This window comes from Hylobates moloch, unplaced genomic scaffold, assembly GCF_009828535.3.
Source record: "Hylobates moloch isolate HMO894 unplaced genomic scaffold, HMol_V3 SCAFFOLD_3, whole genome shotgun sequence".
NCBI lineage: Eukaryota > Metazoa > Chordata > Mammalia > Primates > Hylobatidae > Hylobates > Hylobates moloch.
In genome coordinates this window covers 81,893,151-81,917,268 of record NW_026652278.1, presented here as the reverse complement: position 1 = coordinate 81,917,268, position 24,118 = coordinate 81,893,151, and the positions used below count along the sequence as shown (strand labels likewise).

The following is a 24,118-nucleotide window of genomic DNA, read 5'->3' as shown; positions in this document are numbered from 1 at the left end:
TTGTATTAGGACTTCCAGATGTCACTTTTTCTAAGTAAATGAATTATATTCAAATGACTTTTAAGCATGTCTCATAGGACGGAAGTGGGATCATGTTGTGTAATAGCATATGTCCCACTTCTTTTCCTCCATCCCACTGGAGCCACACTTTCTACATTTCAATTTTAATTATCCTGAAATTAATTTTTAGGGATTTACCAATCAGTGCTGATTTCAAAACTAGTTCAACTCCGTGAAGCTCATTTTATTTCATGTATTGTAGTTACATAGTTTAATGAGAAGGAATCTTAGGTGGACGTTTTCCTGTGATTTTAAAGTAAAAATTAAATATACACCAAGCAAACACTAACAAACTCATTAGTCAAAGAAGAAATCATAATGGAAGTTTAAAGTATTTAGAATGGAATGTACACAAAAATGCTAGATGTAAAAACATGTGGTTTGTGGATTGAGCAGTGTGTAGCAAATAAAAGGTCTAATCTATGACATTACATTTACAATTGTGCCACTTAAAGTGTTTAGGAGTAAATCTAAGAAAAGGTATACATTGTCTTTATTGAGAATATTTTGTAATGTTTTTTGCTGGATAGCTATATCATATTAGTGGATAATGATACTTACTATATAAATATATCACTTATTTCCAATTTAAATTAAAAAATTCATATTACTTAATTTCAATAATAGTCCTAAAGTTATTTCTGTGTGTGAATGAGATTTGATCAGCTGATTCAAAAGATGTTCTCGAGAAAATAGAAGGCCAAGCATGGCAAGACAGTATTAGACAAGGAAGGAAGGAAACATGTATATGGTGGCTGGGGCACTGGCACTGCGAGTTATCAAGACTGAAGTCTTTCCAGTGCTAAATTGGGCAGTGGAATGTGGAGACATACTTAGAATTAGTAGATTAGATGGTGCAAGTACTAAAGTAAAGATAGATATAGTGGCAGGAATTTTGTATTCACAGTAAACAAAACATGGTAAACACAAGAAAATTTCTTCTGGGCTGAAGTAATAAATCTATTTTTTCTCAAATGAAGCTTTTTAAAAATTTAGTTTTGAAAAATCACTTGAGCAATTCAATTTAAATAACTTCTCTTTACATAGTACTCTACACTGTTTTGACAGATTGGAAAATATTTAATAGGGAGATATACAATTAAGTGATTTTCTAGGAGCAGACATTATACTCTGTGATTGTGGTTATAATTCCATTATTGCAAATCTTTTTGCTCTTCTTAAGTAGCTATAGAAATCACGTTTCTTTTAAACCACATTTTTCTAAAACCAGGGCTATAATTTGTTTCCTTTCTTATGTCTGTAGGTTTTTGAAAATAAAGTTAACTCAGAGAAGGTAAAACTTTGTCTTCGGAATTTCCCACACAATGATTATGAGGATGTTTTTGAAGAGCCTTCAGAAAGGTATAACTAATATGCTTATTTAGTGAGTTTTCTGTTTATGCTACTTATATTCATAGCTAGCCCTCTGCATGGAGACAGTGAATAATGGCCCTCAAATGTTTAATTTTTCAAGATATAGCTTTTTATAAACTTGATTTAGCTTTCTTAGAAATATGTTTATGATCTCTTACATATGGTAATTAACATAAGAGAAAAGTATTCTTGAAGGATTCGATTTCTCTATCTTCTCAATAGTTACATGGCGTCAAAGCTTTTGCAAATATGCTTGGAGCTTTTGAAGTGGTCAGTGTACTTGAGGTAGCATGAAGCTCACGGTACAGCACTAAATTTTATTAGAAATGTAATCTATTTTCAGAAAGAAAATTATATGGTATAAACAATAGGATTGTTAGTATGGTGAATTTCTGATAGTATATATTTTAAAAATTTAAAGTACCTGAAGAACAGTAAATTTCCATTAGGAAAACAAAGAAACAAGTTTTCATGCTTATAAAATGTTCGAATTTAGGTGTTATAAGCAAAAACATCAAATGAGGAAACATTTTGTTAAGCCATATTTTCTTAGAGGTTTATCAGTAATATTAGCTACCCTCACTGGAATAGCACTGTATAAGAATATGTATATTCTTTATATTATGTGTTTTTGTATGCATATTGTATGAAATTTATATGTACAACTTTCAGAAGTGCATTAAACAGATAATAGTAATTCCAAAGACATTTTGAGATTCTATGATATGCTAAGCACTGTACATAAATACAAACTACTATGTATTTTTTGCTCTTTAGTTCACAGTTTAATTAGGGAAACAGACATATAAAAGACAAATTGATGTACAATGTAGTAAATATTATTTTAGAGTAAAAATCCAAAGATTGTGGGTACAGAAGATGGACTATGCATGACAGAGGTTTCCCACAAGCTTCTTTGAAGAAAAGATATTTTGGTTGAATTTAGGATTTAATTAAATAGAAACCTAGCAGGTGAAAAAGAGAAGAACATTTCAGGCAAGAAGAAGAAGTTTGAGTGAGGGTAAGGAGTTGTGAAAATATCTTACTAATGGGGAGAAATATTAGGTGCCAAGAGTCGTAGGGTGTGTGTGAGGTGGAATGCCAGGAAGCTGGAGAAGTTGAGAGGTGGAGCCCAAAATACAGCGTGGGCTGGAGTGGGAAGTAATGCCATATATGTGAAGCTGAGTATACATTTTATTCAGTCTGTTAAAATGAAAAGGATGCATATGGAGGGTCTTCTTTTTTTATTCATGCAACTATCTATTTATCCATCTAGAAGGAGGAATGCTGGTGGCAAGGTGAGGATAGCTGGAAGTGGCAGTCAGTGGAGATTAATTAAATGTTTACAGTAATCCAAGAAAAAAGTGAGAAGAAGAAAAGAGTAAGAAACCCTAAATTCCTTACAGAAGTAAAAGAAAAAGGCATTTATTTTGCTAAGGTTAAAGCATACAGTGCATGTAGGAAATCAGTGGAGATGGTGATGAAAAAGTAGACAGAGGCCACCTGGCCATTATCCTAAACTTAGGTGTCTGATAAGGGGCCTTGATTTATCCTGATATTGGTGGGCAGGTGTAATTAAGTTTGTATTTTAGGAAGAATTTTCTCTAAACATTGAAGGTTAGATGCAGAAGTCAAATTAGGAGGATTTTGCTAGGTAGGGTTGCAAATGAAAGTGCAGTAAGAGCCAAGTTAATAGCATTAGCAAGTCAGTTGAGTATGGAGACGTTGCAAAGGAAACAGAAAGTGGGTATGGGCTAGTATTTGAAAAATCTGTTAACAATTAGTAGCTAGACAGAGTTTAAAGCATTTCCTATTTTTAAGATACAGAAAATTGAGTATTCTTATGATATGAAAGAATTTGTACATAGGGAGAGATTCATGATATGTTAAAAAAAATAAGTTATAGAAAAGTACCTTAGAGGAGGCAGAAGGAATCAGGTTAGAACACGGAAGGATGAATTTTGAACAGGCAGAAAGCAAGGAATAAGAAAGACATTGATCCATCTAAGTAAATGTTTTAAAAGATAATAAATTGAAAGAATTTCTATTTTCTGGCTTGCATTTTCTAGAAGAAGTTACATTTTTACTAAGTCAGAGAGGGTATTAAGATAAGGACTATAACAAGATGGTGGCTTGGAATTAGCTGCCATGGAAGAGTGGTACAGGAAACCAACCAGGGACGTGCTGGTGTTTTCCAAACGGCTCTCTGCCGATATTAGAAAGCCCAGTGACCCGAGTACTTCCCTCCCACAGCCTAGGTAAAGGAGGGGAGAAGGTAAATAAGCGGATGGATCTGAGGCGACTAGTTTGCAAGGTAAAAGTAGTGGGAGGAGATGGAGTTTGTGATCAGACATTGGGATTTGGGAATTATCTCACAAGTGGACCAGTTTCAGGTGATGACAATGGGAGTGGGTGGCTGAATTGAAATGGAAGTGAATGTCAATTAAATAATCAATAAAGATGATTAGAAAGTATTTCTCAAATGTATATATTCTTTGAAACCATGGGCAAATATATACATTTCTTTTCTAGTGGCAGTGATCCCAGCGTGTGGACAGCCAGAGGCCCCTTCAGAAGAGACAGGTGGAGCAGTGAGGATGAGGAGCCTTCAGGGCCCTCACAGGCTCTCTCCCCTCTACTTTCTGGTATGACATCATCCTATTTGTAGTAGCAAGTTGAGGCTCTATTTTAGAGATATGCACAAAGATATTTCTAATACAAATGAAGGAAAGAGCTAGGGAAAACTTCAAAAAATAGGAAAATATGGTTTTCTAGGATTTTCTTTTAAAAATAAAAAAATGCAATTAAAAAAATACTCCACACCCCATATTCAAAATGGCTAATTTCTATCCTTTCTTCAAGTATTTTAAAGTATTAAATATGTCAGTTTAGTAAAATCCATTTTTTTAAAGCTAGGTATTTTATAGATTTGAAAAATAACTACCTGCTTCCTTATTTCCTTTTTAAAAATTTGTTGCACAATATATGTTTTGTAAGTAAAATAATAACATTTTTGGATTACAAATTATCACATGTTTATAGTGGGAAAAAAGAAAATAACAAATACGTATAATAAATGATAACACTGAAGAATATTTCAGAACTTTTTGTGTATACGTATTTACATGTATATATAATATAAACGTAATTAGAACTATGAATATATACTTAACATATATGTGTATGTATGTGTGTGTATATATATGTGTATATATATACATATATGTGTATATATATATATACATATATGTGTATATATATATACACATATATGTGTATATATATATATATACATATATATATATAATTTGTGCTTGTAAACTTGGGGGATCACAGGCACACCTCAAAAACCTTGGAGTTGGAGAGGATCTTAGAGGTGATCCATAACCAACATCCCATCAAATGTTGGAAACATCTTCTCTAATGACTTTATTTGAAAAATATCAAACCCAATTAAGAAAATATTATATTATGCAATTATTAAAATGCAGATCTCATACAAAAATAGTTTATAAGAATATGCTTTTATAAAATGAGGCATAATTTTTAATTAATTAAAACATGCTTAATTAAACTGAGGCATACAGTAAAATTCACCCTTTTAGCATACGGTTCTATGAGGTTTGACCAAGGTTTACCACCACAATCAAGGTATGGTACATTTCTATGTCCCCCCAAATTTCTCTTGTATTTTTTTGTACTTAACCCTACCACCAGTGCCTCGCAACCAGTAATCTATTTTCATTCTCTTTACTTTTGTCTTTTTCAAGGTATTATATAAAATGGAATCATAAATATGTAGCATTTTGAGTCCAACTTCTTTCACTTAGCATAATTCTTTTGATATTCATCTGTGTCATTGCATTTATCAGTATTTAATTTCTTTTTTATTGAATAGTATTCCATTCACCAGTTGAAGGACACTGGGTTGTTTCCAGATTTTGGCAATTATGGATAAAAGTACTACAGATATTCACAAACTTTGTGTAAACATAAGTTTCCATTACTTTAAGGTAAATATCTAGGAGTGGGATTGCTGGGTCATAAATGTATAACAGACAAACTGTATTCCAAAGAAGCTGTACTAACGTTATTGGTTGCTTTTTACTTATTTTTCTCCTACTCTTTTTTACTCTTTGTATTTCAGTTAGGTAATTTCTGTCAACCTGTCTTCAAGTTTACTGATTCCTTTCTTGGTTGTGTCGAGTCTACTAATGAACCCATTGAAAGCTTACAGTGTTTTTTATGTACAACATTTCCATTTGACACTTTCTTACAGATTCCGTCTCTGTTGTTAATGGGTTTTGTTTGCATTTTTCATAGAGATTAACATGTTAATGATAGTTATTTAAAATTCCCTGTTGGATAACTCTGACAGATGGGTTGTTGCTGATATTTTTTTCGTGATTGCTTTGCTTTTTGACACTGGCTTCTGTTGTTGCAGCTGCTGCAGCTTCATTATGTGTCTTTATATCTGATTGAGTGTTGGTACTGGGTGTAGAAAAAAAGAGACTAAAGTAAATATAATTTATGCCTAGAAATAAGTCATTCCTATTCCTCTGGTAGGCCATTTACGACATGAGCTGGGTTTCGATTTTGTGTTGCTCTCATTACCTATAGTGAACCATTGGCTTAGAATTCCTTAGGATTTAGCTTGTGCGCAGGGTGGCAGCTGGGGTGCTAAGGAGTTTTTATTTTTGGCCTCTTCCTGTTTTGTCCTCAGCTTTAGGCCTTCCTTGTGTGCCTGTGCTTTAGAAGGGCTCTCTCTCCTCCTGCCCATCTTCCAGTAGTAGACTGGTGCTTGCTTGCCTGGGGAGGGAGGGCCAAGTCATTCTTTGTTGTCCTATTCCATTCTCAGCCTTGGGCAGGTCCTCTGTCCCTGGCCCTCAGTGACAGGCTTGGTCAGTGATACTACCCCCTTCTCATGGCATCCAGACTCTGCCTGACACCTTTGGCAAGTCTACAGTGGAGAAGGTTTCCTCCCCTTCACTTAGAGTAGTGGTAGGAGTTTTGTAATAATAATGGCACAAATCCTGGGCTTAGGACTGTTTTCTGCACCTTCTCTAGGAATAGATGGGTTTTGTTTGCTCTGTTCCCAACTGCAGTGGATCTACACTTATACACAGCAGGGATTGCTGCTCCTCCTCCTGCAGTGTAAGGCTTTTTGTTCTGGGAGAAATAGGTATAAGTGGGGCTTTACGCATTTTCGACCATGACAGTAGCTCCCCTCCTCCAAGCCTACCCTTCTGAGGGAATGGTTCTTCCCGTTTCCTGCTCTGCTCTCAGTCTTTCTTATGAGCACCTGTTGGAGGTCTGTGAATTTGAGTCTGTGAATGCGTGCAAGTTCTTTTTGTGTCTGTGGCTTTATGCTGTTCTGTACTGTCACACTGGCCCACATCCAGCTATCAGCAGTGCATTACATTTTATGTCTGAATACTTCTTTCCCACTTGTATAGTGCCTGGTATCTCTTTCTCCCTTTAACTGCCACAGGGAGCCATTGTTCATGTCCTGTCACTCCTTAGGAGAGTCTGTCTTTCCTTAGATTTCAGACTACTTGGTTGCCCTGCAACCTCAGCTCTCTGATGGGTTCAATAAAATTTTGATTTAGTGTTTTTTTTTCAACTTGTGTATATTGTTAGGGTATGAGTGATGCTCATACTAGCTTTCTGTATTTAGGCAGAAGTGGAATTTTGAATATAACTATATTTTTAAAATAAAAATAAGAACACATTCCTTTGCAAACAGGAAATACCATGTCTTAGCTGTTAGAGTAAGGCCAGTTCCTAGAGAAAAGTAGATAGACACTGCTTTTTTCTTTCTTAGTACCCTCCTTTTCGGTTTCAGTTTAGGACTATGGTTGGGCTCCTCCTAGGGTCTGTTACTGAGGTCTATGCTCACAAAGGATTAATGCCTAGAAAATATAAAAAACTGCATATTAGTAAGTAAAAGATAAACAAATAGAAAAATGGGCAAAACACATTAACAAACATTTCACAGAAGAGAAAATCTGAAAAAGTGGTCCAATCTAATTTTGAATCAGGGAAGTGAAAATTAAATCATAGTGAAATAATAATTTACACTGACTAGATTGTTTCCATTTTTAAAAATGTGATAATAGTTGATATTGGTGAGTATGTGGCTTGATGGAAACCATTTTGGAAAATAATTTGGTATTTTTTTAGTGTGCATATGCCGTATGTCCTAGCAATTCCCTTCCTGGTTATTTAGCTTAGAGAAACTCTTTCCCTTTTGTACCAGAAGACATATGCAAGAATGTCCATACTAGGCTTGTTTGTAATAGACTTCAACTGTAAACAACTCAGATATCTGTCATCACCAGCACATATGAATTAGATATTGTATTTTGTTTAATGTGAAGATGAATAAACCCAGATGTAGTCTTAGCAAAAAAGTCAAGATTTAAAACAAAATAATGTAATCTATATAAATTTGTGAAATATGCAAAACAGCATAAAGGGTAAACAAAACAAACAAAAGGAATGATAGTACAATTCAGAATAGTGATTTTTCCCTGAGGGAGGAGGACAAGGAATGAGGTCTGGGAAGGGGACACAGGAGCATCAGGGGCTAATGTTCTGTTTTAAATTGGGTATGTATTGTTCTTTTTCTTAAAGATATTTTACTTAACTATTATTTTGTACCTATTTAACATTTAATAAAATATTTTAAAAGCCAAAATTTTAAAAAATTAAATTATAAAGTTAATGTATGCTAATATTTTAATGAAAATCAATATAGAATGATACAGAGAAAAAATTAATAATTTCCTCCCATCATCTTGAATCCCGATTCAGAAGCAACCAGTATAATAGTTTATCTAAGAATACACAAAGATATAAAAACAGATTTTCTGTTTAAAGTTTAAATAAAAATTGATGTGTGCTCTACAACTCTACAATTACTCTGCAACCGTAGTTTTTAAAATTTAAACTATATTATTACATAGGTTAAGACATATTCTAACATAGGATTAATAGTTGTCTAATATTTCATTGTATGGAAATACCATAATATATTCACCCATTCTCCAACTGACTTTTTCTGCAATATATATATTTACATGTATTTCCTAAGTACTGGTACTTTGATTTTGGTTAGATTCCCTAAAGTAATATAGTTAAGTCAAAGTTTATGTTTGTTTTATATTTTAATGGACAATACCAGATTCCTTTCCAAAAGCTTAGCCACCATGCCTGGCTAATTTTTGTATTTTTAGTAGAGTCCGGGTTTCGCCATGTTGGCCAGGCTGGTCTCGAACTCCTGACATTGTGATCCACGCCCCCCTTGGCCTCCCAAAGTGCTGGGATTACAGGCATGAGCCACCGCGCCCAGCCAGGATCGACCCAGGATCAAGTATCTTAATATATGTTTATTAACTTCTTCTTGGATTTGCATATTTATAAATTTTGTTCATTGTTTTTCTTTTCTTATTAATTTGTAGGAACTCCTCACATGTTGGAAATCTTAACATGTTGTCTGTCTGACAAATGTGCTATAAATTGTAACCCTCAATTCTATACCTTAAGAAGGGAGACTTTCATGAGCATTCTTAATTTCTAAAATGTTTAAAAAGGTCTTCTTTACAGGAAAAACATACAAATATTCTCCTAAATTTTCTTCAGAATTTTTATTCATTTATTTTGCTTAGATCATGAATCTATCTGCAGTTTATTGCTAAATATTATAGGAGTATAGAAAACTATATTTTCTTTCATATGACTGGACAGTTATACCAGCACTATTCACTAAGTAAACCACATTTCCCAAATGAATTTATATATACTTTTATCACATACTAAGTTTCCAAAAATGTTTGATCCTTTTGTAGTCTCTAAATTTTTTTACTAATTGACTTGTTTGTTCCTGTGGACGTATATTATTCTGTTTTGATTCTACTCATCCTAATATATCTGGAAAGGAAAATCCTCCCTCTAATTTTTAAAAAAATACATTTTTGTAGCTATTTGGGCAAGTTTTTGCTACGTCAGTGATTTTAAATTATTTTGTTCATTCCTGCGTAAACTTGTTTGAAATTTAGATAGAATGACATGCCAGTTATATTCATTCAGGTAGGATTGGCACTGTTGTGATTTTAAGTTCTTCCCTCCACATATAGAATGAGGGGAGTCAGGAGATCATCCACGGTGCGTCTGAGCACAGAATAGCTGCTGCCCCGTGTTCACCTTCCAGATTTGACATGAGAACCTCGCTTGTGCCCTGTTTTAGCTGGAAACATTCAGGGAACAGAATTCTGGGAAAAGTGGTCCAGCCTAGCCCTGTCAACATATTTTAAAGCTATCACAGTCCACCCTGTATCAGCCTGGCACCTATATACACCCTTTTAGTTACTTAATATCCAAATAAAGACAACCTTATGCTTGCATCTACGGTGATAAAACTAATCTGTGTACAACTGTACAACTGAAAACATTCTCTCCCCTTCTCCAAAAGTGCCTCTTTTTTGTCTTGAGTGATATTCTTTCTTTTCCAACTGATTCACATTCCCTTTAATATTTTTAAAAGAAAACAAAAATATATATATATAATATGCATATCAATAAAGAAAAGAATTCACAATATTTAATCCCTGTTTATGCAGCTGGTCACGTGGTTGTATCTGGTTTTGATCACTGCCGTCTTACACCTGTATGGTATTCTCTTTCAGCTCAGCAAACATCCCATTTGGTTGTGGTTCCTTGTCTGATAGGGTGACCCAAACATTCATTCCTCAAGATCTAAGTCATTAGTAGTTCTGCCTAGATTGGGTGGTTGTAGTTTTCCGTTTACTTAATCACCTTGACACACCCTAGAGGGTCACCTGCATTGCAAACATATTCCTCCTTACTCCATTGGATAGCAGCAGCCCAGTTCCCCCTTAATACTTAGAATCCAGCACACTAGGCGGTGTAGTAATCCCCCTTTCCCTGATGATTCAGTAGCATGTGAGGAGCCCAAAATGGCCTGGTGGCGTTCTCAAATTCCAGTTCAACGGATTTGTGGTTGTTTCTCCTGATGGAAGCATTCCTCACTCTGTTTAGGTCTGCATTGATTTCTTTCATCAGTGTTTGTTTGTTTTGCAGTCTTAACATATAGATTGTATATATGTTTTGTTAGATTTATATCTAATATTTCATATGTTTTGGTGCTATTGTAAATGAGACTTATGAAAAATATTTTAACTTCTATTGTTCATTGATAGTAGATAGAAATATGATTGATTTTTGTGTATTACCAATGTGTCCTTCAACCTTCCTAAATGCTCATTAATTCTAGGGCCTTTTAAATATATTTTTTGGAACTTTTTTATGTAGATACTCATGTTGGTGAATAAACACAGTTTTATTTTTCTACCTTTCCAATGTATATGCCTTTCATTTCTTTTCTTTCTTCTTTTTTTTTTTTTGACTTATTGACTTATTGCATTAGCTAGGACCTTTGGTTCAATGTTGAAAGAGAGTGGACATCCTTTCCAGATTCTCCATTTTAGGGAGAAAGCATTCTGTTTTTCATCATAAAGGATAATGTTAGCTGTAGTATTTTTGTGAATGCCATTTATCAGATTAAGGGAGCCTTCCTCTTATTCTAGTTTCCCGGAGTTATTATGAATTGACTCTTACTTTTGTTAAATGCTTTTTCTGCATTTACTGAGATGATCATATAGTTCTTCTTTTTTTTGCCTGTTGATATATCATGAGTTACTTTGGTTGATTTCCAAATACCTTACCTGCTTTGCATTCCTGGGATAAGCCCAACTTTGTCATGGTGTAATATTGTTTTTATGTTTTACGATTTGATTTGCTAGTATTTTCCTGAAGACTTTTTTTGTGTTTATGTTCGTGACAGATATTGATCTGTAATTTTCTTTTTTTGTGATATCTATTACTGGTTTTAGTATCAGAGTAATGCTTCCCTTATAAAATTATTTGGGAAGTGTTTTCTCCTCTTCAATATTCTGGAAAAGTTTGTATAAAATTGGTAGTATTGCTTCCTTAAATGTTTGCTAAAATTCACCAGTGAGGCCAACTGGACCTAGAATTTGTGAGGTTTCTAAATACATATTTGTGTTGGTTTTTAGTTTTTTTTTTGGGGGGGGGGCTTTTATAACAAAATATCCAAGAATGGATCTTATGGTTCTGTGGGCTATCAGTCCAACACCAAGATGTGAGCAAAGTTGATTTCTTCTGAAGCCTCTCTCCTTGACTTGCAGATGGTCGTCTTTCCTCTGTGTCTTCACATGGTCTTCCCACTGTGTATATCTGTGTCTTAATCTCTTCTTATAAGGATACCAGTTATATTCCATTAAGGGCTATTCTAATGACTTCATTTTAACTTAATCACCTCTTTATAGACCCTATCTCCAAATACGGCCACATTTAGAGTTACTGGGAGTTAAGACTTAGTACATATGTATTTTTTGGGGGGTGACACAATTCAGCCCATAACAATATTCAGTTTATTTAATTGATATAGGACTATTTAGGTGTCTCTCTTTTTTTTAATGAGTTTTGGCAGTTTGTATTTTTCAGTGAATTTGTCCCATTCATGTAAATTGTCTAACTTATGGGACTAGAGTTGTTTGTAATATTCCCTCATTAACTTTTTAATGTCTTATCTTAATTGATCACCTCTCTTTTTTTTCATTTCATAAAATGTGTCCTTGTTCTGTGTTTCTTGATCAGTTTGGCTAGAGACTGTATCAATTCTATTGATATTTTCCAAGAACTAGCTTTTAGTTTCCCTTACTTTCTCATTGTTTTCAATTTCATTGATTTCTGCTCTTTATTATTTCCTTTTTCCTTCTTGCTTTGGATTTTGTTTTGTCTTTTCTTAATTTATTAAGGTGGAAACTTAGATTATTGATGTATTTCTTTTTCATAAATACAACTGGCCCTCCATATCTGTAGATTCTGCATCTACAAATTCAACCAACTATGGATCAAAGATATTTTAGAACAAAGATAACAATACAACAACAAAAAATTACAAATTTAAAAAATATAGTATAACAACTATTTACATGGCATTTATGTTGTATTAGGTATTATAAGTAATCTAGACATGATTTAAAGTATTTGAGAGAGAGGATGTGCTTAGATTATATGCAAATACTATGCTATTTTGTGTAAAGGACTTGAGCATCTGAGGATTTTGGTATCCGTGGGAGGTCCTGGAACCAATCCCTTGCAAATACAGAGGGACAACAGTAGTACAAGCATTTAATACAACAAATCTTCCTGTAAGTACTGCTTTAGTTGCATCCCACACATTTTGAGTTTTTTAAATTTTCATTCAATTTATAATGTTTTCTCATTCTAAGTAGCAAAAGGTGGAACAATTTAAACAACAATCTAATGCAGCAATGGATTATAGTATGAAGTATAAAATCATCATCCATGAGTTCATACTGATATAAATAAATGATTAAATATGTTAATAAATGGGGAAGAAGAGACAAATCTCCCATGCAGAAGAATTCCTGATAAATTATGTTGATAATCAATTTTAAAGGAAGTGGATCATAATTTCCCACCTCTTAAGTGTGGGTTGCACATATTGACTTTCTTTCAAAGAGTACAGTATGGCCAGAGGAGTACAAAGAATAACTGCATAGTAGAGAAACCTAATAAACACTACTGCAGCCATGTGATCAAGGTCACCATCAACTGTCATACATCATGTTAATAGAATATACCCTTGATACTATGGATAAATATGGCATACTACCTCTGTGATCTTATTCCTGAAAACCCATAACCCCAGTTTTAATCATGAGAAAAAAATTAGACAAATTTCAATAGTAAGGCATTGAAGAATACACCTGGCCAGTACTCTTCAAACCTAACAAGGTCATCAAAAACAAGAAAAATCTGAGAAGCCATCATAGCCAAAAGTTGCCCAAGGAGACTTGACAACTAAATGTAATGTTTTATCCTAGATGGGCTCCTGAAACAGTAAAAAGATATTAAGGAAATCTAAGAAAACCAAAATACAGTATGGACTTTAGTTAAAAAAAATGTATCAATAGTGGTTCAATACTAATGAATATACCATCCAAATGTAAAACAATAGGAAGTGAAACTTTGGCAGGGGATATATGGGAATTCTAAGTGCTCATTTTTTTTTCATATAAAACTTTGCTTAAAAATACAATCTATGCATTTTTAACAAAATGTCTTCCTATTTCTCTTGTGACTTCCCCTTTGATCTGTGGGTTACTTAGAGGTATTTTCTCCAAATTATTTTTATGGTTGTAAACCTTACGTAACATAAAATTTACTATCTTAACCATTTTAAGTGTATATTTCAGTATTATTAATTATATTTTTAAAAATTTGTTTGTACCTTTGGAATCATTGCCAGATCCAATGTCTTGAAGTTATTGCCATGATTTCTTGTAAGAGTTTTATAGTTTTAGCTTTTACATTTAGGTAATGGATCCATTTTGAGTTAATTTTTGTATATGGCATTAGGTAAAGATCCAATTTTATTATTTTGCATGTGGATATCCAGCTTCCCAGTACCGTTTGTTGTAAAGACTGTGTTTTTCCCATTAAATGGCCTTGACAATTTTTTTTGAAAATCATTGGGTTTTATTTCTGGACTCTTTCTTCTATTCCTTTGGCCTATATGTCTGTCTATGCCCGTACCAGACTGTTTTGATTACTGTAGTATTGTAGTAAGTTTTGAAATCAAGAAGCGTGAGTCTTTTTTTCCCCATATTTTTCAGGATTGTTTTAGCTATTTGTGGTCCTTTGAAATCCCTATGAATTTTAGGATGGGTTTGTCTATTTCTGCAGAAGGAGTCATTGGGATTTTGATAAGGATTGCATTGAATATGTAGATCATTTTGGGTAGTACTGATATCTTAATGATATTAAATCTCCCAAACCATGAACATGAGATATATTTGTTTAATTCTTTTTTCAGCAATGTTTTGTAGGTCTCTTTATACAAATCTTTCCCTTCCCCTTCTTGGCTAAGTTAATTTCAAAGTATTTCATTTCTTTTTATATGTTACCATAAATGAAATTGTTTTCTTAATTTCATTTTCAGATTGTTCATGTGAGTATATATAAATGCAACTGACTTTTGTGTGTGACTTTGTATCCTGCTACTTTACTGAATTTTTTTAACTCTGTGTGTGTGTGTGTGTGTGTGTGTGTGTAAAATCCAATAATCTTTAGGATTTTCTACATAAATATCATATCATTTGCAAACAGAGATGTTTACTTTTTGCTTTCCCCAATTTGGATGGCTTTTATTTCTTTTTTTTTCCTAATTTCTCTGACTAGGACTTCCAATACTATGTCAAATAGAAGTGGCAAAAGTGGCATCCATGCTTTGTTTCTGATCTTAGGGGAAAAGCTTTTACTCTTTCAACATTGAGTATGTTTGCTGTGGGTTTTCCATATATAACTTTTATTATGTTTAGGTATCTTTCTTATGTTCCTAGTTTGTTGAATTTTTTTCTTCAAACAAATAGGCCAGGCATGGTGGCTCATGCCTGTAATCTCAGCACTTTGGGAGGCCAAGGCAGGCAGATCACCTGAGGTTGGGGAGTTCACGACCACCCTAGGCAACATGTCTCTACTAAAGAAAAAGTACAAAAATTAGCCAGACGTGGTAGCAGGTGCCTGTGATCCCAGCTACTTGGGAGGCTGAGGCAGAGCAGGAGAGTCACTTGAACCCAGGAGGCAGAGGTGGCAGTAAGCTGGGATCACACCACTGTACTTCAGCCTGCACAACAGTGAAACTCTGTCTCAAAGAAAAAAAAAGAATATATTCTTGAAAGGATGTTGAATTTTGTCAAATACTCTTTCTGCATCAATTGGGATAAGCATGCCTTTTTTTCTGTTAGCATATTGTATTACCTTGATTTTTATATGTTAAGTCATCTTTGCATTCCGGTAATAAATCCCACATAATCATGGTGTATGATCTTTTTAATATGCCGCTAAATATTTGCTTTGCTACTATTTTGTTGAGGATTTTTACATCAATGTTTAAGATGGATATTGACCTTTAATTTTCTTTTCATGTAGGATAATTGTCTGGCTTTGATATTGGGATAATGCTGGCCTCATAGAATAAGTTAGGGAGTGTTCGCTACTCTTTAATTTTTTTAAACAGTTTGAGAAGTATTCGTGTTAGCTCTCCTTTAAATGTTTGGTAGAATTTACCAGTGAAGCCATTGGATCCAGGGCTTACTTTTTTGGGATAGTTTTGATAACTTATTCAATGACCTTACTAGTTATAGGTCTGTTCAGATTTTCTATTTCTTTATGGTTTGGTTTTGGTAAGTTTTGTGTTTCTATAAATTTGTCTATTTCATTGAGGTTATCCAGTTTTTTTCCATACAATTGCTCATAGTACTCCCTTATAATCTTTTTTATTTCTTTAGAATTGGTAGTAATGTCCTCATTTTTATTTCTGATTTTAGTAATTTGAGTCTTTTTTCATCTTAGTTTATCTAATTAAAGGTTCATCACATTATTTTGTTGATATTTTTGAAGAACTTGCTTTTGGTTTTATTGATTTTTCTCTTTTTTATATTTTATATTTTGATCTCTGCTCTAATCTTTACTATTTCCCTCCTTTTGTTAGCTTTAGGTTTAGTTTGTTCTTCTTTTTGTAAATCCTTACATTGTAAAGCTAGTTTGTTTATTCGAGGCCTTGTTTTTTTCATGTAAGCATTTATAGCTATAAATTTCCCCCTTAACTCTGCTTTTGCTGTGTCCAATAGTTTTGATATGTTGTGTTATGTTTTCACTCATTTCTAAATGTTTCTAATTTCCCTTGTAATTTCTTCTCTGATCCATTGGTGTTTTAAAATTATGTTGTTTAATTTTCACAAATTTGTAAGTTTATCAGTTTTTCTTATATTTGATTTCTAACTTTATCTCTTGTATTTGGAGAAGATACTTTTTGTGATATCAGTCTTTTAAAATTGACTGATACTTAGTTTATAGCCTAACACATGCAAAATATTCCATGTGTTCTTGAATATGTGGTCTGTTGTTGCACAGAGGATTCTGTATGTATCTGTTAGATACACTTCGTTTATTATATTGTTCAAGTCCTCCCTTTTCTTTCTTCTGTCTAATTGTTCTATCCACTAATGAAAATGGGATATTGAAGTCTTCAATTATTATTGTAAAACTGTTTCTCTCTTCATTTCTGCCAATTTTTGCTTTGTGTATTTTGATTGTTACTAGGTGCATAAATGTTTATCACTGTTACATGCTCTTGCTGTATTGAACCTTTTATGATATATAATGTCCTTCTTTGTCATTTTTAACTTTTTTAAAATTAAAATCAATTTTATCTGATATTAATATAGCTATTCATGCTCTGTTTTTGTTCCTGTTTGCATGGAATATTACTTTTAACCTATTCATGTCTTTGGATCTAAAGTGAGTCCTCTGTAGACAGTGTATAGTTGGATCATGTTTTTATTTTTTAATCCATTCTGCCAATCTTTCTTTCAATTGGAGAGTTTAATTCATTTACATCTAAAGTAATTACTGATAAGGAGAGACTTCTGTCATTTTGCTATTTTAAAAAAGTATTTCTTGTAGCTTTTTTGTTCCTTATTTTTTTTTTTGCCTTACTGTCTCCTTTTGTATTTAGTTGCCTTTTGTAATGAAATATTTAAATTCTTTAAAAATTTCCTTTATGTATTTTTAAGCTATTTTCTTTGGGGTTACCGTGGGCATTATATTTAACATCCTAAACTTATCACTCTAATTTGAATTTATGCCAGCCTAATTCAGTAAAATACAAAAAATTCTGTGCTCCTTTAACAGTTTTGACTCCATCTTTTTCATTTGTTATCACAAAATTACATTTTTGTATATTATGTGTTCCAAAACATAAAATAATGTTTTTATTGCTTTAGTTTCTTATGTAGAAAATGAAATGTGGATTTACAATCTAAAGTTATGGTAATTTTTTAATTTTTAGACTAATAAATTTAGGAAAAAGTTCTCTCTTAAATCATGTAGAAAAGAAAAAGTGAAGTTACACATTATTGTTACAAGAATACTAGCTTTTATAATTAGTCATGTATTTACTTTACTGAAATCTTAATTTCTTTATGTTGATTTTTCCTTTGATTACATTAAAGTTGTCACTCAATTGTCTTCTGGCTTATATTGTTTTTGATGAACTTTTGGATCTGAGGCTTGGTGTCTTTCATTCATTTTAGAAAAAATTCTCAGTTATTATCTTTTCAAATATTTCTTCTGCCCAATTCTCCTTCTCTTCTATTTTGGGATTCCATTTACAGGTATAATATATTAGTCTGTTTGATACTGGCTTGTAGTTCTTGGATGGTCTCCTCTTCTCTGCGTCTGCCCCTCATCTACCTTTTTTCTCTGTGTTCTAATTTGGATAATTCCTCTTGATCTATTTTGTAATTCATGAATTCTTTCCTTGCCTCTGTAAAATCTACTGATGAGCTTATCAATAACATGCTTAATTTCTTACAATATTTTTTTACTTTAAGCATTTCCACTTTATTCTTTTTATGGCTTCCATCTCTCCATTGAAATTCTCCATTTGTTCATGTATGTTGTTTACTTTTCCCACTGCCTTTTCACACATTGATTATCACTATTTTAAATTCATCACTTGACAGTTTTAACGTATGTTATATCTCTGTCTGGTTCTGTTGATTGTTTTGTCTCTTGGCAACTTTTTTCTCTTTTTCTTACTTCTGTGTGTACTCGATAATTTTTTGGTCAAAAACTGGATATTGTATAGTCTGGAGATAGAAGTAAAAATGTCTTATCTGTGGTTTCACTCTTCATAGTTTCAGTTACCTGCAGTCAACCACAGACTAAAAATGTTAAGTGGACAATTCCAGATATAAACAGTAAGTTTTAAATTGCATGCTGTTCTGAGTAGTGTGATGAAACCTCACATTGTCCTGCTCTGTCCTGCCTGGGAGTGAATCATTGCTCTGTCCAGCATATTCATGCCCTATATGCTACCTGCCTATTAGTCAACTAGTAGTCATCTTGGTTATCAGATCTACTGTTTTGGCCTCACAGTGCTTGTGTTCAAGTAACCCTTATTTTACTTAGTAATGGCCCCAAAGAGTAGTGATGCTAGCAATTTGGATATGCCAAAGGGAAGCTGTAAAGTGCTTTCTTTACATGAAAAGGTGAAAGTTCTTGACTTAATAAGGAAAGAAAAAAATCATATGCTAAAGTCGCTTAGACCTATGGTAAGAATGAATCTTCTATCCACGTTTTGCTGTTGCACATCAGAGTGCCAAAGTTATGGCCACATTGCATGATACGTGCTTACTTAAGATGGAAAAGGCATTAAAATTGTGGGTGGAAGACATGAACAAAAATATGTTTCAGTTGGTGACGATCAGGTTCAGTACTATCCAGAGTTTCAGGCATCCACTGGGGGTCTTGGAACATATCCCCTGCAGATAAGGAGGAGCTATTGTAGTAATTCTTACCTAAGTTCTAGACACTGAGGTAAATAGGGATGGATATGACTCTTTTGTTGGTAGGCGTTCAGTGTGAGGAGTTGCATCAGTTTACTCAGTAATGCAGCAGGGCTTGGGTTTGATATTGCTATGGTTACCCTTAGTGCACCACCAGCTTCAAATTCGTCCAGTGTTACCTTACATGTAGAGGATTTGCCTCAGTGTTTACTCCACCCTCTGCTTTAGCTCTTCCCATTGTACATGCACCTCGGAGAAGGTCTTCTCCATGATCTTGTCTAATTCCCAGCAGTAGAGAGCTCTTACTTATGATTATCTTGCTGGCCAACCTGGTTGGGGGTGACATGATGTCCTTGTTCAGCCTCAGTCTTAGGAAGGCCTCAGGTGGTACCTCCTTTGTTATTTTGTCCATTCTGCAGGGGTAGGGAATATCTTATGGCCTGGGTCTGGGATACCCTTCTCTCTTCCCTACCCCCAATGTTAATGAGTCTTCATTTGTGCCTTGAGGATGACAGAGTTTCATGCCTTTTCCCAGCTTTGTATGCTTTTGGTCCATTAGGGAAATAGGGACAAAGCATTCTGGGCATGCTTGGTGCCATTCCTGTGAATGCTGTTTTTCCCCTTCCCAAGCTTGCCCAACGAAAGAGGATTTCTCAAGTTCCTCACCCTGTCTGCAGCTTTTCTCCTGAGCCTCCGATGAGGTCCTCACATGCATTATCTTTTCACTGTTTGTTTTTAAACCTTTCTTGTCTTCATTAATGTATGTATACATGCCTTTGTCCTATGGCAATAAGTCGATTTTCAACTGTCTGCTTTGTTTCTTGCAGAATTTGATTTAATTATAAATTATTGCTATAATTATGTACTTTTGAGTTTTACTTTTATTTTCTTAGGTTTATAAACTTTTTTTTTTACCTAATTCTATTGTTTTCTTATCTCCATGTGAACTCTTATTTAAAATAATTTATTTTCCTTTTCTTTCAACATGTTGCATACACAGTTCATTTTCCTTTTTAAGCCTATCTTCCATTTTAGAATAGATTTTAAAAATTATTCTGCATGCTATATTATATTATATTTTTGTGTGTGTGTTTCACGTTTTATTCCATTTTGTTATGAACATGTATAGCTTTTTCTATCTCTTCAGTTTTATTCATTGAGCAGGAATGAATTCTTCCTGATTTCCATTTTTATTTGGATCTCATTGTCTTCCCTTGTAAACTATGTTTTGGAGGGCTGCATTTTTTATTTTGCCTGAGGACAATGATAAGTGTGCTGAAGGGGTAGGGGCCAAGGAGCAGGATACTCAAAGGGCATGGTGTGGCTGAAATGTTAAGCAGATATCACGGATGCCCTTACTCGGTATCAATCACACCCTTCTCCTAGTTTACCTTCCTGTATGGCCCAGGCAGAAAAATGAAAAATTACATTTTCAAGACTTCCTGGTAGCTTATTTGGGCTTTGCCAATCATGTGCACTTAGCCAAGATGTAAATGTGTAGAGAGGCATTCATTTTATTGCTATGCATCATAGCATGCTTGGTGTTCCTGGTCCTCATTATAGGTAAGGTGATGTGTTACTAGAGCCAACAGTTGTGGTAGTGACTTTCTCATTTCTCCATTGTTGCTCAAGTGGTGTCATCCAGGAGCCAGTGGCTAGAAAAAATGGTCTCCAACTTTCTCAGTTTCCTAATTGTGGCAAAGACAGAACTTTTCTTGGCAGACCATTATGCAGTGTTGTTCTTAGGTCATAATGAGAGAGGCATCTGCTCTTCAAGCCCACCCAATGGTGATACAAGCACCAAATAGCTAGATCAAATCCCTTTCTGTAAACTGGCTGAAATGATTCCCATGATCCACTGCTGAAGCCCCACCTTTATACTTTGATTGGAATTCTTGGATCAGGCTACAAGAAAAAGAGACCAAACTCAGAATGATGTTAATGATAAAGGTATATATTTTCTACCATAATGGAAGTCCAGAGATAGGAAGGATTCCAGGTTCAATATGATCAGTTGCTAATGTCATCAAGAACATAGGTTCTTTATTTTTTTCACATTTGCTATACTCCTTCCTTTTATGGCCATAAGAGGGCAGACTATGATAATTAGGTCCTTATGCTTCTTTGTTTATGTCTGTACAGAGGGATGCGGGTAGAAGAGAACTTTGCTTCTCTTTTTTACAAGACGAGCCTATTTCTATGGTTGGCGCAAATCACCTATCTATTTCTGAATTATTCACTGGAAGGATCTTACTGTGGAATCATCACAAATGGCTTTAACTAACCAGAGGGGTAGAATCAGTGTTGGGGAGTCAACACCAGTGTTTGTTACAGTCATTCTACATTTTCATTTTTTTTCTCTCTTCATTCTCCCAGCTTTTGTACTAGCAAAGGTGGAACACAATGGGAAGGTCTAAGGGTTTTGCTGTTGGGGATCAAGGATGATCAAAATGGTTTCTACTCTTGTGGGAATTTTATCTCCCCTTCTAGCCTGCTCAGACCTCCTCTCATACTAAGGTTAGGGATATTTGTGAGAAATTTTAGGATTTCTGTGCCTGTCTATCCCAACCAAGAGCCCTCACTTCCAACCCTACAAAGAGCCTCTGGATATAGTGGAGTACCAAGGTAAGATGTGCTTCCCAGGAATGTGCAGATTCTTAGAAATTTCCACCTTTTTCTTTTGCTGTGTTGTTTTGTATATATCTTTTTGCTGGTATTAACTTGATTATTCACATTATTTGGCTTTGCAAAGAGATTATGAGAACTTGTTTTACTTGAACATCCTACCTCAAAATTTTGAAGCTTTTAAAATATTCTTTTACTGTTGACTTCTAGATCTATTGCATTTTGGACAATGGACTTGATGTATAAAATTTCAGATATTTGGAACATTGACTGTCAACATGACCTAAAAGATCATAATTAAAAATAAAAAGATTGTATATGTGCTATTAAATATTAATAGAATGTTTTCCCCAATTATTGGTTACAAGTGTCCCTATGTATCCATTATTTAGTCTTATTACTTATATTGCATAGATCCTCTCCATCCTTGGTGTGTGTGCACGTGTGTGTGTTCATGTTCAATCTGTTTCAGAGTAATGAAACAGGACGTGAACTCTCCACATCCCCACATCTCAGACTCTAGGAACTTCCAAACACTTGGTCCCAGGGAGGGCAAAAGTTCTCTCTTTTTCCTAATCCAAGCCTTGTACGTTCTTGCCTTGGCATAACTGTCAATCCATATACCCAATTCATATTATAAAACTGAACACTTTTCAATCCACAGCATCCGTTATGTTTATAGCACTGAACAGTTTTCTCCAAGGACAGTGGATTTTGTATAATTTCAAGGTGTAAATAGCCATGATTTTTTCCAAAGGAAGCCTCTTTCAAAGTAGTAGACTCTTCACCCGTGGAAAAATAAACTTCTGTTTACCCTTAAATGGCTGTGCCTTTAAGAGAAACAGAAACAAAAATAAAATCTCCCTTCACATATATACCAGTAACTTACATATGTGAATTTTTCTCTTCCTTAGATACACACAAAATTGTTTCTGAAGGAGAACTAGATCAGTTGGCTCAGATTCAACCATTAATATTCAATTTTCATGAGCAGACAGCGATCAAGGATTGTTTGAAAATGCTTGAGAAAAAAACAGCAGCGTATGATATCATGCAGGAATTTATGGTAAATATTTTCTTAACAAAGTCTATATGTGATTTCTTTTTTTATATCATTGCCAGAGGGTTTCTTTTCTTTTCTTTCTTTATTTGGTTTTAGTACATTGTTTTTACTTTTAAATATTATATATATTTTAAAGTAATAGATGTACATGGTTAAAAGAAAAAAAGCCAAATAGCATAGAAGGATATAAAATATAAAGTCTCTCTCTTTCTTTCAAGACTTTCTAGGGCCCCTTTACACTATTCATTTTGTCATTTTGTCATGCAAACTTTTAAAAAAATTTGTTGGAATGCACTTTACATCCTTAAATTTGTTTTCCTCCTAGATACAATTTCCAAATATATTATCAGCATGTATAGCAGTATCTCATTTTTTTAAGTGTTGCATGGTAATTATATGGATAAGTACCTTAATTTAATATTTAGTTTCTGAAATTAAGGTACTTATCCATATAATTAACTACCATGGAACACTTGGACATTTAGGTTGTTCTAGTCTTTGCTATTATGAACAGCAGTCATCTCTCTTCATGTACTGTATGCATATATTTAAATATTTTTAGAACAAATTCCTAGAAAGACAATATTAATATTTTGGACTATCAATTATTTGGATCTTTTCTCATCTCTTAAATGACAAATTATTTCTTATTGATTATTTAATTGGTATTTATTTGAGAACAAAAGAATATCTTTCCATATGTTTTTAAGCCTTTTGTATTTTCAGTGAACTGCTAGTTTCAATTCTTTGCCCCATTTTCTATTTTTTGTTTTCTTATTGGTTACTAACTCTTTTTTTTTTTTGAGACGAGTCTTGCTCTTGTCCCCCAGGCTGGAGTGCAATGGTGCGATCTTGGCTCACTGCAACCTCCGCCTCCCGGGTTCAAGCAATTCTCCTGCCTCAGCCTCCCAAGTAGCTGGGATTACAGGCACCTGCCACCACACCTGGCTAATTTTTGTATTTTTAGTAGAGACAAGATTTCACCATGTTGGCCAGGCGGGTCTTGGACTCCTGACCTAAGGTGATCTGCCCACCTCGGCCTCCCAAAGTGCTGGGATTACAGGTGTGAGCCACCGCGCCTAGCTGATTACTAACTCTTTAAGGAAAAAATTATGCCTTTGTGTGTCTTACACGTAGTATTTTTTCTGCTGCTGTTTGTGTTACACACAGGTGCACATACATGCCTATTTACCATGAAGAAATAGCTGATTTTTAGTGGTCAAATATGGCAGTCTTTTCTTTTGGGGCTTCTGGGTTTGGGGCTTTCTGTGCTCTTTAGGAATGCTTCTTTTACTCTAGGATTGTAATAATTCATGTTTTTTTCTAGTACGTTTATGGTTTTTTAAGCATTTAAATCTTTGATGCAGCTAGAATTTAATTTGGTATAAGATGTTTGATAGGGACTCAGCATTATATAGCTATCCAGTTGTCCCAAGAGTCTCCTGGAACTTCTCTTGAGTGGTGTAAAATGCCACTTTTATCATATACTAGAGCCTTACATGTATTTTAA

General features: G+C 34.1%; 1 protein-coding gene across 11 annotated transcripts in view; it reads left to right on the top strand.

Moving 5' to 3' along the window:
* Positions 1-24,118, top strand: part of PTPN20 (protein tyrosine phosphatase non-receptor type 20) — a 109,675-nt gene that overhangs the window by 31,053 nt on the left and 54,504 nt on the right. For 10 of the 11 annotated variants that reach the window (XR_009212842.1, XM_058436464.1, XM_058436465.1 and 7 more), the window contains 3 exons: positions 1,325-1,422; positions 3,967-4,079; positions 22,460-22,611. Coding sequence is in view for 10 of the 11 variants with exons in the window: in XM_058436464.1 (XP_058292447.1) it covers positions 1,325-1,422; positions 3,967-4,079; positions 22,460-22,611 (363 nt within the window). In the remaining variant the exon portion in view is untranslated. The remainder of the gene's footprint in view (positions 1-1,324; positions 1,423-3,966; positions 4,080-22,459; positions 22,612-24,118) is intronic. The other variant, XM_058436468.1, reaches the window with a different exon arrangement.